This window comes from Podarcis raffonei, chromosome 15, assembly GCF_027172205.1.
Source record: "Podarcis raffonei isolate rPodRaf1 chromosome 15, rPodRaf1.pri, whole genome shotgun sequence".
Taxonomy (NCBI): domain Eukaryota; kingdom Metazoa; phylum Chordata; class Lepidosauria; order Squamata; family Lacertidae; genus Podarcis; species Podarcis raffonei.
In genome coordinates, this window is record NC_070616.1 from 43,547,524 (window position 1) to 43,564,887 (window position 17,364).

The 17,364-nt window shown below is 39.1% G+C and overlaps 1 protein-coding gene across 6 annotated transcripts in view; it reads right to left on the reverse strand.

The window, feature by feature from the left end:
* PIWIL2 (piwi like RNA-mediated gene silencing 2) overlaps nt 1-17,364 on the reverse strand; it is a 71,763-nt gene that overhangs the window by 38,699 nt on the left and 15,700 nt on the right. For all 6 annotated transcript variants that reach the window (XM_053367007.1, XM_053367008.1, XM_053367006.1 and 3 more), the window contains 6 exons: nt 7,263-7,387; nt 5,416-5,496; nt 2,935-3,048; nt 1,608-1,796; nt 1,317-1,401; nt 639-728 (listed from right to left, as the gene is read on the reverse strand). In XM_053367007.1, the coding sequence (XP_053222982.1) occupies nt 639-728; nt 1,317-1,401; nt 1,608-1,796; nt 2,935-3,048; nt 5,416-5,496; nt 7,263-7,387 (684 nt within the window). The remainder of the gene's footprint in view (nt 1-638; nt 729-1,316; nt 1,402-1,607; nt 1,797-2,934; nt 3,049-5,415; nt 5,497-7,262; nt 7,388-17,364) is intronic.

Sequence of the window (17,364 nt, forward strand, 5' to 3'; positions counted from 1 at the left end):
AAAATAAAAGGAGCAGAGCTTTCCAAACTGTTTGTTGCAACACGTTAGTGTGTCAGTTGCAGTGTGTAGATGTGTCGTGCGAACGCTCCCCATGTTCGTCCCGGGGCTAGAAAGGGGTTAGTTAAACCTCTGGCTTGCTAGTAAAATTAAATTACTGTGTCGTGAAATGATGCGTGTCTAAAAAGTGTGTCACCAACATAAAAAGTTTGGAAAGCTCTGACTTAGAGGTTTTATTACAATCAAGTGGTATATAAATTTTGTTAAATAAATAAAAATAATCAAATAATGTATCTGCAGAGAAAATAACCACCACCAATTGGTTAACTTAGCAAAGTGATCTACAATTGTTTTGGCTCTGTTAGCCAAGCCAAAAATTCTGGTCATCAAATGCCCAACCTCCTGCCATCTTGCTAGAGTCCAATCTCTATCCATCATCAAATGAAAAAAGTAGGCACACAGAACTCTGGCTTCTGCTAATGCAGAATAGAAGAGCTCTGAACACTATGCTTTGGGACACTGAACAAAATATCAGATTATGCCCTAAAACTTGGTTTCTGGGTAAGCTTTTTGAAGTAAGAAATTGGAGACTTGCAAAAAAATTCAATTCTATTCAATTGCAGCAAATAATCTCAAACCACCTTCATGACTCTGAAGTCTTTCTTCATTTTCTCAGGAATTCCAGTCAGGAAGGTGACCTCTGGCAGCAGCAGGATTTCACCCTTTTGCAGCTGCAGGATAATTAGAGACAATGAATATTAGTACAGCATGCAGGGCCAAAACCCAGTCAGATTGTAAAGTTGTGAAGAGAAGGCTGCTGGTTACAGGATAGGTTTAACATACTGTGTTGCTTTCTGTTGAAGTTGATTTCTTTTTTAAAATGTATAATCAGTTTTACCTCTTTTTAATTGTATGATTAAACTGGTGTAACTGCCCTGGGCTTTATGGTGAATGGCAGATTAGGTATCTTATACATACAGAGCTAAATCACTATTTCCCTATTTTAATTCTCAAAGAATTTGATAGCTCTCAAAGCAACAGTTAAATTTAATGGCTCAAGGGAGAATTTGATTTAGGTTACAAATGACAAGCATTATCAGAAATGGTATAGTAACAACCAGGTAATATGTTAGTAAGGGTTGGGTTTACTTCCCTTTGACAACCTGAGCGGAGTCTAAACACCTCTCAAACTACTGAAAGTCCTTCCCTGTAATAAGCTAGTTATCACATGACCTACTTCTGAGAACTGCAGATAGAAAACTTTGTTGTCCCATGACATTGGCACTTGAACTGCCATTGGTGCAAGGTCAACAACTCACCTTCCCTGAAGGATTCTTTCTTTCATTGGGTCTGTGAATCAGAAGTGGCTGGTCGACTTCCCTGATGGTTATTCCATAGTTTTTACTGAAAGAGGAATATTATGCAGATTAAAGAGCAATAGGTTCATTTGTAGCTACCAAATGCAAGTTACAAAAATAACAAACTAAAAATAATTGTCATTAAGCCAGAGGAAAGGAACACGAATCATGTAAAATGAAGATAACAGATGTTTTAACCTTAAGTACTTCGTTTCCTGCTAACACTTCAAGTGTTTAAGCAGCACCTCTTACCTGTAATAGTCTATGAAGGTGATCTCCTTTCCATCAGACATGGTAAAACTGTCCTTTGGTGTCTTGTTCCAGTCAATGTCATCAATACGGTAAGTGTTGTTGTTGTAACGGGTAATTATAATGTTGCCAATTAGCTGTTTTGTACACTCATCTTGGAAGTTCTCTCGACTCTGTAGGTAAATTGCATGCCTTTGGGAAAAGGAATGCACTTTGAGCTGACATATCTGGAGCTGGTGAAGAACTGCAGCTGGAAGTATGGTAAGCCCGCAACTTACATAAAGGTTATGTTCCGGGGATTGCACCTAAAGCCAAAACTGCATATAGCCAAAATGCATTGGGTTCAATGGAGTGGGACTGCCAAAGTTATTTTCCCTGGAATCCCACACCCTTTCCATTAAAAATTTGTTTGTGCCACACATGTAAAGCTGAATGTGCACAAGTTAAATGTGCACAAGTTGTGAGCCTACTGTACTGAGCTTGAATCTCACTTCTATCAGAAACCTGTGAGGTGGCCTTCAGCAAGTTACTATATTCTCTCCAAATCCCCCCAAGTGCATTATGAGACCATAACGATGATTTACCTTACAGTATTGTAAGGTTTACAACTGGATAACACATGTGAAACTCTCTGAAAACTTGAAACTGCTATAGATAAGTATAATTATTAGATTATTTTAGACGTGACTGAAACCAGTTCCTTATAGTAGCAAAGCATATTCATACTATGATGTTCTTACACATTTGTAATAATCAACCTCTCCAAAGAGGTTTGTTGCAGATACATAATCTCACACATACGTTATCTCACAGATAGAGTAGGACTGATAGGTGTGACATCTGAAATGATTGGAGGAGAGCCTATTCATGTATGTATATATGCATGTAGGTGAAAAAGCAGCGTAGTAGGTCTAGAATCCAGCTCCTGGCAGCTGTATCCGACATCTCACCTTACACTACTGGTCGGCAGATTACAATGCATAACACTTACATATGTATACAAGTGTAATGCATTGAGTTTTTATTATGTTAAGAATTGTTGTCATTGTATGAGGCTTGTATTGAATGAGGTTCTTATAAGCATGTTATATATAATTTAGAGTCCCTTTTTGGGCTGACCAGAAGAAGATTCATGAAACAGAGACTGAAATCCGGTTATCTCATTGTCGTAGTTCCATTGGGACCAAACCAGTGCAAGTATACACATTGAGAGTTTCTCTCATGGACTTATTTCAGGAATATTTTGACTGCTTGGCTTTGAGATACTGAGTAGCCCAATTTCATGCAATGCTTCCCAATATTCAAAATGTCATTCAGAGTTCTAACTCACATGAAATCCAGGACAGAATCATTCCGAATAACCTTGTGTACAACATCAGCCAACAGGAATAGTCCCCCATCTGTTCTCCGGATACTGGCTGCATAGCCAGGCCATATCTGCAATCTTTAGGGAAATAAATTTTACACAAAACAGGACGCTTATTTGTAAAGTTCAGTTTCAGCTATGACATCAGCACTTGTATTAGAAATGCACTAAAAGTATACAAGACCGAGGTAGTAAGCAGAATGTGTTGTCAAAAATCCAATGTCAGCCAGAAACATACATGACATTTTAGACTTAATAGTTACTACTTTTACAGATATTTGCTAGCAATAGTGTAATATTTGGCGTTGCACGCCACCCCAATCTTCTAGCGGTGCAAGATTCCAGTGGTTCCAGGCACTTACCATGTTTTCTTTAGGAAATGAGGCACAGTGAAGACACTGGTATCTTTATGATATATGATTTACTTGTAGATATACAACCTGATCCTGCAACTGAGGGGTTCACAAATGAGTCTTGTTTTTCCCATAGCTGTAGCCTTGGATTCAAACAGAAATCTAACGTTGCATGCGCTCTCACTCTCTCTAGCTTGCTCTAGGTCACATCACTGCAAGCTCTGCTCTCAATTCTGGCTTTTCCTCTTGAGGGAGAAGGCCTCACCCATTTGCTGTCTCAAACTGAGCCCCTTAATCCCCCATCACCACACCAGGAATTTAGCATAGCTATTTCCCAGAATCAGAATGCTTGAACAGCTTTTAACACTTACTGGATCCAAGGATGATGATGATGATGATTATTACTATTATCCCCCAGCCACTCTGGGTGGCTTCAAGCACATATAAAAACATAATAAATCATCAAACATTAAAAAAAACCTTCCTGATACAGGGCTGCCTTGAGATATCTTCTAAAAGTTATGTAGTTGTTTATCTCCTTGACATCTGATGGGAGGGTGTTCCATGGGGGGGGGGGACTGCCAATGAGGCGGTGATTAGAGGGGTCTGACACAAACACACATGCATAATAATAGTCTTGTATCCAATGCAGTGCTAAGTAACTATCCTATCAATGCAAAGATTTATGACTCTACAATGGGACATTTCCCACTCATTTCCACATGCACTTTCCCAAATCTGCTCCTGAGGGTTGAGGAGAACCCCAAAACAGATTTAAGGAGCATAGCAGGGAAGAAAGAGAGGAACATCTCATTGTTTAAGTATAAATCCTTGTGCTGATGGGATGGTTACTTAGAGCTGCACTGGATACCCATGTCAATGCCACTGAAAAGAAACAACCTTTGAGGTTTCGACAATATTTTGTCCAATAATCTTCACCATCTCTTTAACAATACTGTCCTGAATAAGGCCAAAGGGCATTCCACCATAAATGTACTTTTTGTTTGTAAACATTTCTGCAAATGTGTGGCTAAAAAACCTTGTAAAAACAGTAGAAGGGGCTGCAGCACTGCACTGGCTGCCAATTAGTTTCCGGTCCCAATTCAAGGTGCTGGTGTTGACCTATAAATCCTTACACGGCTCAAGACGTCAAGAACTGCCTCTCCCCATACAAACCGGGCCAGACCCTGAGCTTGCCATCTGATGCCCTTCTCTATGTACCTCCTTCCAGAGAGGTTCGGAAGGAGGCAGCAGGAGAGTGGGCCTTATCTGTCCTGGCTCCCCACCTGTGGAATGCTCTTCCCCAGAGAAGCTCACCTGGCGCTATCATTACATGTCTTTAGGCACCAGGCAAAAACAGTCCTCCTTACCCAGGCCTTTAACCATTAAATAATCTATGGCCTGTTAAAGATGGGGGGGGGGAGAGATTATTATTTCATTATTATGCTGTTTGTTATTATGCTTTTTATTATGTCTTTATTACTGATGCTCCGTAAAATGTGTTAATAAAGGGTGGTATATAAGCTGAGTAAATAATAGTAATAAACAATTATGCTTTAGCATGTAAGACTAAAGTTCCTGAGCAAAGTTAGTGCGCAGGAAAAACAGGACTTAACCAATGCTTCCATACACCTAAGATACTCACTTATGTCTACACCAGTGGAGTAAGGCCTTTCATGTTCTCCAAGACCTGACTAGTAAATCTCCAACTTAGATGAAGAAGAATTAGCACTGTGGCTGTGTAGCCAAGGCTGCCAGGCAAACTGAAGAGTTCTGCAAAGCTCTACCAACCCCCTGTCCCTTGGAGTGAGGCATGACTTGAACTGGGAGGAGGTTCTCTCCCATAAAACGAAGGCACTTCCAAGTCTGATTTGAATGGCCTTGCCAAACAGGAGAAAACCATCTGAGAATACCTTCCTCCCTTATAGGAAAACAAGGGAGATCTTTTATCCCTAAGGATTACAATATGTACAGTAGCTGGAGGAAGGCAAGATAAAAGTTTAGTTCAAACAATAATAATAATTCTCCTATGGCTACTACAAATGCTAGGGTGCCCAGGTAAAAAACAGGAAAAACACTTAAGTATACCAACCTATACTGCTGCAGCACAGTAGCACTGGTAGGGTCAAAGAAATTCCTCCCAACAAGTTTCATATCTAAAATTCTCATCACCCTAAAATAGAAAGCCAAAGTAGTAAATTGCAAAAAATTATATAGAAAAGGCTGTTGTTGTTGTTGGCATCCATTTGTCGTGGGAGACGATGGAATGCACCTCCGGAGGTGAAGTCAAATCACTGCATTAGCAGCATCTAAGTGACCTCCTGGAACAGAAGCTTGGGCAGTGTGTCTGGAGGTCCTGGGCTGCCCAGACAACAAGACCTGCCTCTCGGCCTTGATGATGGGGTCCAAAGGAAAGCAGAGCAAGACGTTTGGCACCAGCCTGGCTGCAGGAGTTGCTGGAAGGAGGTGTACATACAAGGTGCCATCCAACAATCTTAGGGACTCCGTTCCAGATTCTCCTGAAGATTTCCTGCAAGGCAGTTTAGGTTCAGATTTTTCCTTCTCCTAGATGCAGGCTTCCTCAACCTTGGCCCTCCAGATGATTTTGGCCTACAACTCCCATGATCCCTAGCTAGCAGGACCAATAGTCAGGGATGATGGGAATTGTAGTCTCAAAACATCTGGAGGGCCGAGGTCGAGGAAGGCTGTCCTAGATGGGTTACCTTCCCAGATTGACGAGCCTGATCTGCCTGCCACCTCCCTCTACAGTACATGCAGAAACCATCTTCTTAACCATTGAACTCACTATTGGTCTCGTCCACTCAATCCGCCAGAGTCTGTCTTCGCATGCAGGGGAAATCCCTAACTCACTGAGGGTTTGAGACCTATTGGCTACCCTCACTTGGTTTAGCCAGTCAGTCGAAGCCACTTCCTGGAGTGTGGCTGCGGTTACATGCTGACAACTTATAGGAGCCACAGGTGAGAGCAAAGTACAAGGTGGGGACCAAAGGTGGACAAACTACCCCAGAAGGAGCATGATGTGTCCCCCACCAGGGTACCCTTCCCTATGGGAAATGTAATCTGTCATTTAAGACCAGGCTATATTATGTATAAATTCACCTTTGGTTGAATGCTAACTTTCTGGTACTCCAATCCACAACTGAAAATCACTGCTACAGTTGAAATCAATCTTCTTGATCTTTTCTAACAATTAAGATGTTCTTCCTAATCCCAACAGTATATTAAATTAGGAACCTCAAATTCTATTTCTCTATGTTGCCATGAGAGATTCCACAAAACTGGCCTCTGACCCAGGGTGCTGACAGACTGGGATACTCTGCTGTAAAACATATGGCTGGCTGAACTGTTGACATGTTGTCAGAGTGGACAAGGCATATTAATCATTATTTTAATCACAAGAAAAATACTGTTTCAAGTCATTTATTTTAACTTTCTCCCTGGAGAGGTCACTTTAGCACTGCTAACACAGCAAAAACAATGCAGGCAGCAGTAGTTAATAGTTATATATGCTCAACTTGATTGGCGTAAGTTACCAGTGCTGCAGGTTGCCTATGCTGGTGGGAGAGATCATTGTGTCTCACTGATCAGATACCACTACTCATGGGAAAACATGGTGACAGACACAACAGTTGACAGCGTCCAGACTCTGTCTTGCAAGAGCTGGATGTCCCTCCCTCCCTTGACAAGCTGCTACAGTATTGGTCTCTACAGCCACAGCAGGCCCTGTAACTCTTCAACAGTTTGACTTCACCTCTGAAGGTACACTCTTCCATTGTCTCCTGAGACAGATGGATTTCCAATTCATGTATGGATACGTGTCAACTACCATAACAATTACCCGTACATAACATTACCTTTGCATCACATTCAATTCAAGGACTGAAAGAATGATAATTCCTAGCTTAAAAAGCCACTTACCTCCTGAAAACAACGTTGTAAAATGGAATGCACAGATCTGAACTGGGCTCCAGAATTTTGGTCATCTGAATTGTCACACTAACCTCCACACCATCTGTTCTTCTCTGACACTTCAGATTTACATCCTACATAAGAAATAAATATATTGATGAGATCATATATACAAATGAGATCACTAAGTCATCACTTTGTATCTTGTCTGCTAGAAGATCTTCAAAAGTTTTAAAGAAAATATCCAAATGACAGTTTTCAATGCTTCCAAGTTGCTTATTAAAAAGTACTTTCAGCAAAAGATGTATGATGTGGCAATCTTAAGTTACGTCTCAACCACAGCCCTTCTCTTGCTTTGCTCTTCCAAACAGTTCATTTCCATGCTGCTGGAAATGAATGCAAAATAAAGGCAGACATATTAAACCAACTGCCGTTTAAAATTATGTCCCAATGTAAACCGTCCTTTGAAGACACACATTACTTTGCTTCATCTTTTGCACTGTCTTCCCAATGTCTGCATGGACTGTGCAGAGGGCACCATGGTACGTTAGTGTCTCTAATGCAATACTTTTACAAAATCCAGAAGTAAGGAGCTAAATCAGGTCATTCCCTCTCGTACATTCAGGGACATATCAGAAGTAAATCTGGAGTGTACCTTTTATTATTTTCAGATTCAAAATCCCGAAAAGCCTCCAGAAAACTCACTGCCAACATCTGAGTAGCCAGTGGCAAACTGAAGTTTGATATTTTTTTTTAAACTGCACCTGAAAATGTACACAGCCAAATTTTCTTCTACCTAATTTCACTGCCTTCTTTAAAAAATGATCATTTTCCAGCAAAAATAGCCTGTTTGTTATGGCAAAGTTACCTACAAAATTCCCCCCAAAATCTTTGAAAGCCCACTCAGAAAGCATGCAGTGCCTCACATATACCAGTTGTACAAAGTTGCACAGAAAACTGTCTTATAATGAGTCAGACCATTGGTCCCATCTACCTCAGTATCTGGTAGTGACTGGCAGCAGCTCACCAGGGTTTCAGACAGGGCTCTCTCCCAGCCCTACCTGGAGATTCCAGAGATAAATCCCAGGACCTTTTGCATGCAGAACAGCTGCTCTGCCATTGAACTACAACGCTTTCGGCTTGCTTCCGGTCGGCGCCAGCGTTTAATGGCGGTCTCCCGCTGAGCTCCGCTCAGGGAGACTACTCCACGAGTTCGGGTCTGACCGCTACGGCGAAGCGGGGACCCCTAAAATCACAGGCGCGGAAGCCTGTGAACACGGAGACTCGGTGGGCACCTTAAGCGCCCCCCCTTACTGCAAAGGAGCCTTTTTAAAGGCTCCGGAGTGGCATCGGGTGTGAGCGCGGTGCTGAGAGTCGCTACCCAGCCCGTGGAGTGAAGCCGCGTCGCCACAGACGGAGAGCGCCAATTCCTTCCTGACATTTGGAATTATCAGAATACCCGTGAGTAGGACTGAAAAGCTCTTGGGACTTAATAACAACTTTGAAAATTTGGCCGAAAACGGGGAAGGCTAAAAATAAGGAAGTCTGCCTTTCCCGGACTGCATGACAGCTAAAGCAACGAAATACAAAGCTGCAATTTGACGGAAAATAATTTTAAATCTGTTTAACCCGGACATTGAACTTGAACCTCCCCCTTAGCAGGCAGGAGCGGGGGGGGGGGAGAATTTAAACTTGTATTACCTGCATGAAAGAAGTAAAGAAAGAATTTTCTGCCGTTTTAAATCCTTGGAAAGGACTGCCCTAAGAGGAAAGTAAGTCACTGGGACTGAAAACTGTCATTTGAGATTTGCTACAAAGTTGGTGCTTTGCCTACTTGATACAAAGTTGGGACTTTATTTGTTACTAGTTTGGGACTTTGTTGAAGTTATTAATTGACAGCCTTATTAGTGGAAATATACTGGAAGATTTGTTGCCATTTTCTCTTGCTTCTTTGTATTTTGGACTTTGAACTACTCCCTCTAGAGGGTTGTGGGGAAACAGTTACAAGACAGTTTGTAAAGAGCAAGTCAGTGGAGTTTTCCATCTAGAAGCAATTCCCGTGGGAACGACCTTGGGACATGAGTGGCCCAGCAGAAGAGATAACAACAAGAGCTAAAAGTAAAATTGCACAAAAGAAAAGGGGCTCTATATCAGGCTCAGTTCCAGCAGGCGCAGATGGACAGGAAAAAGTGACAACTATACCTATGGATCCAGTGACACAAGCACTAGTTAAAATAAATGAGGCCCTGGAAGCCTTGACTAAGCAAAGCACAGAAAATTCCAAACAGCTGACAGAGCTGTTGACAAAATTAGATTTAAACACCAAAAGTGTCACATCCAATACAGAGACTATAAATAAATTAATTGAAGAAAATGCTATAACTCGAAAGATTGCTGAAGAGGCAAAAATTTCTGCAGAAATTACACAGGAAAAGCTAGTACCAGTCTGCAAAAAGTTGGATGAGCATGAGGCGGCCCTGTCCCTATTGGAACTTCAGAGAAAGGAGAGAAATTTGAGACTGAGATTGGTCCCGGAAAGTGAAAAAGATAATTTGGTAGATTTTCTTACAAAAGAATTTTCGGAATTTTGGCAAGTAAATTTGAAAGAGGAGGAATTCAAGATAGTAACTGCTTTCAGACTGGGCAGGAGACAAAATAGAAAGAACCCAAGGGATTGTCTGATAACTTTAAGATCTAAAGAGGAAAGAGTTAAAATATTAAATTTACAATTTCAAAAAACTTTGGAGATTGAAGATTCTCATGTGCAGATATACAAAGACATCCCTAAATATATTTTGGAGGTGAGAGCGTATTCTAAGGACTTGGTTAATCTGCTGAACAAGAACAACATACCATTTAGATGGGAGTTCCCACAAGGCCTGTCTTTTAGCTACAAAGGAAAGAAAATTAAAATAAAAACAGTGCAAGATAAAGAACAATTTCTGGAAAGAAACGAGGAAGACCTCATGAAGGAAGTGGTGGAACAAACCACAAAAGTAAAGGAAGTAACAGACATTTTGAATTTAACATTTGGGCTCAAGGCACAGACAGAGGAAGAAAAACTCCTTGGGGCCGTTGGAGGAACAACTAAGTAAACAACAAGATGGCTCTGCAATTTCTAAGTTGGAATTGTAATGGACTGAACCTTCCCAGAAAAAGGCGTGAGGTTTTTCATATTTTAAAAAGAGAACAATTGGACTTGATTTGTTTACAAGAAACCCACGTGACTAGAGCACATAGAAAATTACTTGTTAACAAAAGATTGGGACAGGAATTTATTTCATCAGATAAAGTGAAGAAAAGAGGAGTGGTGATCTGTGCAAAGGAAAAGTTGGCCCCTAAGTTAATTTTTAAAGATGAACAAGGAAGATATTTGGCAATTGAAATACAAGTCCAAGGAGAAAAATTATTGATAATAGGAATTTATGCTCCCAATGAAGGGAAGTCAGAGTTTTTCAAGAAATTGCATGAGACATTAATGGACTATTTGGATTACAATGTAATTATGATGGGAGATATGAATGGAGTGGTCTCTACAAATATGGACAAAGCACAAAGACAGGTGGTTTCCAAGGATGGGAGACTACCAAAGACTTTTTTTGAAATGACAGACAATATGGACCTGATTGACATCTGGAGAACAAGGAACCCTCTTGAGAGAGAGGGAACTTTCTTTTCTGAAGCAAAAATGACCTGGACTAGAATTGACCAAATTTGGGTAACTAGTGGGATGGCACCAAAGATAAAGAAAGTGGAAATCTGCCCAAAGACTTGCTCCGACCATAACGCCGTAAGGATGGAAATGAACATAACAACAGCTGGTTCATTCAGATGGAGGATGAATGACTCCCTATTTAGAGATGAAGAGGTGTACAAAAAGGCCCAGAAAACTGTGAAAGACTATTTTGAGATAAATCTGAGAACAGAGGTGGAGAAAAGAATAATTTGGGACGCAAGTAAAGCCGTTATGCGAGGATTTTTGATACAGCAGAACACTTTAAAAAGGAAGAGACAGAATGAGAAGAAAGATAAGATTCTGGAAAGAATAAAAGAAGGTGAAAAAAAACTGAGATCAAAGCCAAAGTCTCATGAAATTTTGAGAGAAATTAAGTTTTATCAGAGGCAGTATATGGAATTGATGAACCAGGAGATAGAATGGAAAATAAAGCAAATGAGACAAAAGACATTTGAATCGGCAGATAAATGTGGGAAACTCCTGGCATGGCAATTGAAGAAAAGACAAAAATTGAATATGGTTACAAGCTTAGAGGTTGAAGGAAAGAACATTTATAGACCAAACGAGATTAGAAACTGTTTTCAGAGTTATTTCAGAAGACTTTATGCACAAGGGCCGGTGGATGAAAAAGAGATAGAAGAATTTCTAAAAAAATATGGATTACAAAAAATATCTGAACAAAGTAAAGTGACCCTGAACCAGAAAATAACTGAACAAGAAATAGAGGGAGCCATTCAAAATATGCAATTGGGAAAATCTCCAGGACCAGATGGATTGACTTCCAGATATTACAAAGCTTTGAAAGAATGGCTGGTACAACCATTGAAGGAAGTCTGTAATGAAATTTTGGAGGGGAAGAAGGCACCCGAATCATGGAAAGAAGCGTATATTACACTTATACCAAAATCTGAGACTGAGAAGAACTTGATTAAGAACTACCGCCCTATATCGTTACTTAATGTGGATTACAAAATTTTTGCAGACATTTTGGCAAAAAGATTGAAGAGGGTTTTGGTGGGTGATATTCATAAAGACCAGGCCGGCTTTCTTCCAGGAAGACATTTATCTGACAATGTAAGAAACATAATAGATATTATGGAATTACTAGAAGCTAATATTAATACTAAGGCAGTATTAATATTTGTGGACGCGGAGAAAGCCTTTGACAATATCTCTTGGAGCTTTATGAAAAAGAATCTTAAAGGGATGGGGGTAGGCCAAGGTTTTGAGAATGGTATAGGTGCAATTTATTCTGAACAAAAAGCAAAATTAATTGTAAATAATGTGGTTACTGAAGAATTTGCTATTGAAAAAGGGACACGACAGGGGTGCCCAATATCCCCATTACTCTTTATATCTGTCTTGGAGGTTTTATTAAACATGATTAGAGGGGACCAGCTGGTCAAAGGGATTCAGGTCGGAGCTAAACAATATAAATTGAGAGCGTTTGCAGATGATCTAGTATTAACTTTACAAGAGCCAGACACTAGTACAAAAAGAGTTTTAGAGCTAATACAAGTATTTGGTCAAGTAGCAGGTTTTAAGCTGAATAAACAAAAAACGAAGGTATTGGAAAAAAATCTAACAGCAGTGGAAAGAGAGAGGTTTTACAGGGAAACTGGATTAATGGTAGCAAAGAAAGTGAAATACTTGGGGATCAATTTAACATCTAAAAATGTAAACTTATTTAAATATAATTATGAGAAATGTTGGATAGAAATTAAGAAAGACTTAGAAATATGGTCAAACTTGAGACTTTCCTTGTTAGGTCGAATTGCTGTTATTAAGATGAATGTCTTGCCGAGAATGTTATTTTTGTTTCAAACATTGCAGATTGTGGACAAAATGGACTGCTTCAAGAGGTGGCAGAAAGATATATCTAGATTTGTCTGGCAGGGCAAAAAGCCCAGAATAAAATTTAAGATATTAACTGTTGCAAAAGAAAGAGGGGGGTTTGCCCTGCCAGACTTAAAACTGTATTATGAATCAGCGGCTGTTTGCTGGCTGAAAGACTGGCTACTTCTTGAGAACACAGACATTTTGGACTTGGAAGGGTTTAATAACAGGTTTGGTTGGCATGCATATATATGGTATGACAAGGTAAAGACTCATAAAGGTTTCAAGAACCATATTGTTAGGAAAGCACTATATAATGTCTGGATTCGGTATAAAGACTTGTTGGAAAATAAAACCCCCAGGTGGCTGTCACCAATGGAAGCTAAGGAAGTGAAAAAACTTAATATGGAATCCAAATGGCCAAAATATTGGGAAATTATAGAACAAGAGGGGGGGAAAGTGAAATTACAGAGTTATGAGAAATTGAAGTCTAAAGTAAGAGACTGGCTTCACTACTACCAGATAAATGAAGTATTCAAGCAGGACAGGAAAATTGGCTTCCAGGTGGAAAGATCAAAATTAGAAACAGAACTGTTAGAACCCAATACTAAGAACTTGTCAAGAATGTACAACTTGCTGTTGAAATGGAATACACAGGATGAAACGGTTAAATCAGCTATGATTAAATGGGCACAAGACATTGGTCATGACATTATGTTTGCTGACTGGGAGCAGTTATGGACCACCGGTATAAAGTTTACGGCATGTAATGCCTTAAGAGAGAATATTATGAAAATGATTTATAGGTGGTACATGACCCCAGTCAAGCTTGCAAAAATCTATCATTTGCCCAATAATAAATGCTGGAAATGTAATGAAACTGAAGGTACTTTCTATCACCTTTGGTGGACGTGCCCAAGGATTAAGGTCTTCTGGGAAATGATCTATAATGAAATTAAGAAGGTTCTTAAGTGTACCTTTCATAAGAAACCAGAGGCTTTTCTCCTGGGCATGGTAGGCCAATTGGTGTCAAAGAAAGATAGGACGTTCTTTATGTACGCTACAACAGCAGCAAGAGTTCTTTTAGCAAAGTATTGGAAGACATAAGAACTACCCACGCTGGAAGAGTGGCAGACGAAGGTGATTGACTATATGGGACTGGCTGAGATGACGGGCAGAATCCGTGACCAAGGAAAAGAGACGGTGGAAGAAGATTGGAAGAAATTTAAACTTTATCTTAAGAACTGTTGTAAAATTAATGAGTGCTAAAATGCCATGGGTAATGTAAAATAGATTTGCAGTGGTAAATGACTGGGTAAGAGAAAAACGATTAAAGAAAGTGAATCATAAGTAATTGAGATCAGGGGTTGCTGAAAAAGTTGAAATAGGGATGCAGGAAAGGGAGGCATGGGGAAGTCTTTGAAATTTGGCTCAAGAAAAAGAGGTTATGAAGTTATACGTGTTTATATGTTTGTTTGTTTATGTATTGTGTGTTGTGATGTGTCTTATTTTATGTTGGAAAACTAATAAAAATTTATAAAAAAAAACAATGAACTACAACCCTTTCCCCATTAGACACATGTTACCTGCAAGCCTTTATCTGGCTTATCCAAACACTGCTAAGGTACCAGTACATAACATGAGTAAAGATTTGATAACAATTATAAAATTGGACATAATACTATTACTGCCAACATATGAATAAATTTTGCTACTTCTAAAATTATGATCAGCAAACACTGCACATCTGCCATCTCCAAAGTAATATCTACAATTCATGATACATGACATTTTGCTTTTTTTGCTATTTTTACACTTTCCCCAGCATGTTCTATATGCTACCTCAAATTCACTAAATCTTGGGTGTTCAATGAGGCCTGGTCCTATTACAATGCTCTACAATTAAAGTTTGACCCAATTGTGGAAGATGCTAAATCCCTTTAAAATGTTGAATCTTCATCCCTGTTATCATGCCATTTTTCAAAGTTACTGGCTTCATCCTGCTGCATGCCAATATGCAAAACCATGTTTTGTTTTAATAAACTTTATTAAACAAGAAAATATCTTCAAATACACACAAAACAAACATACAGTACAAACATTCTATAAGAAAAAAGAAAAGAACTTATATATAGAATAAAAAATAGTAAAAGAAACTTCCAACTAAACCCATTGTACTATTTTGCATTCAAAATTTTTACAAGTTTCTTATTCATATTTTTCTATATCTTAGTTTAAACTTTTTCTAACACTTCCTTATATCACAAGACTCATTCCATATTTGCCAGGAAACATTTATTATCACAGTATCCTTTGAGATATTCCTTAATTATTATCCATTCCTTATTAACATCTTGTGTTGAGGTTCCTCTCACTGTCCCAGTTCTCCTTGCTAGCTGTAAATACTCTATTAATTTGGCTAGCCATTCAATCTTTGAAGGGATGGTATCACTTTTCCAATTTCTTGCTATTAGAATCCTTGCTGCAGTTGTTGAATACATGAATAATGGTCTAATTTCATTCTTGATTTCTGATGTCATGAGTCCTAATAAAAATGCCCCAGGTCTTTTAGTGAATGGGATTTTAAACATTTTCTTTAACTCATTATATATATATATATATTTATAATAATATTTATTAAAATTTCAGAGGAAATACAAAAAATATGAAAAAAGAAAAAAGAGAAAAAAAATGAAAAAGAAGACAAAAAGATACAAAATAAAGAAAAATAAAAATAGTTAAAAACAAATCAGTCATTCCATATCCTATCTTTCATCTGCCTATTTCCCCGACTTCCTCACACCTCCCTCTTCTTGTATCCTGTTTCAATCATTGTTTCAGCAAATCCTTTCTATATTTTAGCTTATAACCAATTAACTAACTCTATATATCCTATCCATCTTTCACCATATTCTGTTATTCAATTTACCTTACTTTATTTAACCTTATCTTTCCATAAAATACCTTAACCTTATCTTACCATAAAATACCTTAAAACTTAAAAAACTTAATACTTATTTATCCTTATATCATTTCTGCTAAAGCCAGACAATTTCATTTCAACATTCTCCCTAATATTCATTAATTTTACACTAACTCCCAAAATAGAAATTTTTCTTTATAGACTCTTCCAATTTTCATCCAACGTCCCTTCTTTCTGGTCTCGGGTTATGTCAGTCCTTGCTATCCATTCCATCTAGTCCATCAACCTGGTAGTCTGATATCCGAGGCTCTTAAGTCTCTTCCATGCCCCTTCTGCAGATCTTTTTCTTCTTGTTTATTTTTGCACTTTTCCTTGTCTTTTGTTGGTCTCTTTCTTAGTTTCTTTCCTTTCTCATTAGGGAGTAGGTCTCCGGGGAATTTCCACCCATACTCTTGTCCATCTCCCAGCATCAGACCAGCCCATTCCCCACAGTCCCACTCCCCACAGTCATCAATATAATCCAAAAGATCTTTAACAGCATATTTCAAAATCTCTCCAAAGTTGAGATCCTCCTCAGCTCCAAACTCCCTCTGGCCTAATTCAAGTTCATTCTTCCAAAACAGCGGCTTATGCTCCTGCAGGGCCTCGGGTCTCTCCATTTGTGTTGCTTGAGGTAGCACCGTAGCTTCCTTCATTATTGTCTGCCCTTGCATTTGCCCAGTCGAACCAGTTTCCTGAATTGGTCCCCGTATAATTTCTATATCAGTATTCCCTACTTGTCCACATTCACTGATTACAACAGTCATCAAATCCAACTTCTCGTTCATCAAATCCACCTTCTCATGCAACTGCTCCAACAAAGCACTTGTCTTGCAAAAAGCAAGCACCAGGACTTCTTCCAAACACATTTTTATTCAAGGTCACAGTCTGGTCCCACAATGTTAATCTCGCAGCTGTGAAATCTCCAAGTGAACTGCAGCAACAATTTGACAAGCTCCCTCTAGAGGATACAATTTCTATTTGTGTCCATTTTTTTAAATCATGTCCAACAAAAGAAAGTTACTTTCAATTTTCGAATATTTTGTTTCTTTAAAATGCAACAGGCAACATTGGAATCAATTTGTTTCTCTTTTTTCTTACTATCTGTCAAAATATTCCATTCACAGTCAATGGATGTCTCCGATAATTTCTGTCTCTGACACCCCGTTCCCAGGTTTGAGACGGTGGAAACTTATTCTCCTTTACTCCCTCTCCAGCAGGCTTGAACAATTTAATTTTCCCCCCTTTTTTCCTGCTTCCAAGGGGGTTTTAATGGTTATAAATGAAGGAAATTTCAACCTTTGTAAAGCGACTTTCCAGGCTATTAGCTTACAAGATTTTTGCTTCAGTCTATTTACAGAAAGCGGAAGGCGGACTTCCTGTTTTGAACTTTCCCGCTTCAGTCCAAATTAAGATATTTCTTGATCCAATTTTCCGTTTCTACTCACGGGTACTTGTTTAGAGTCCAATTGTCGACAGGAAAAAGTCAGCGCTCTCCGGCAATGGCAATGCGGCTTCCCTCCGTGAAAATAGCAGTCAGTTCGCAGCACTGCGCCGATCACCCTACTTCACTCCGG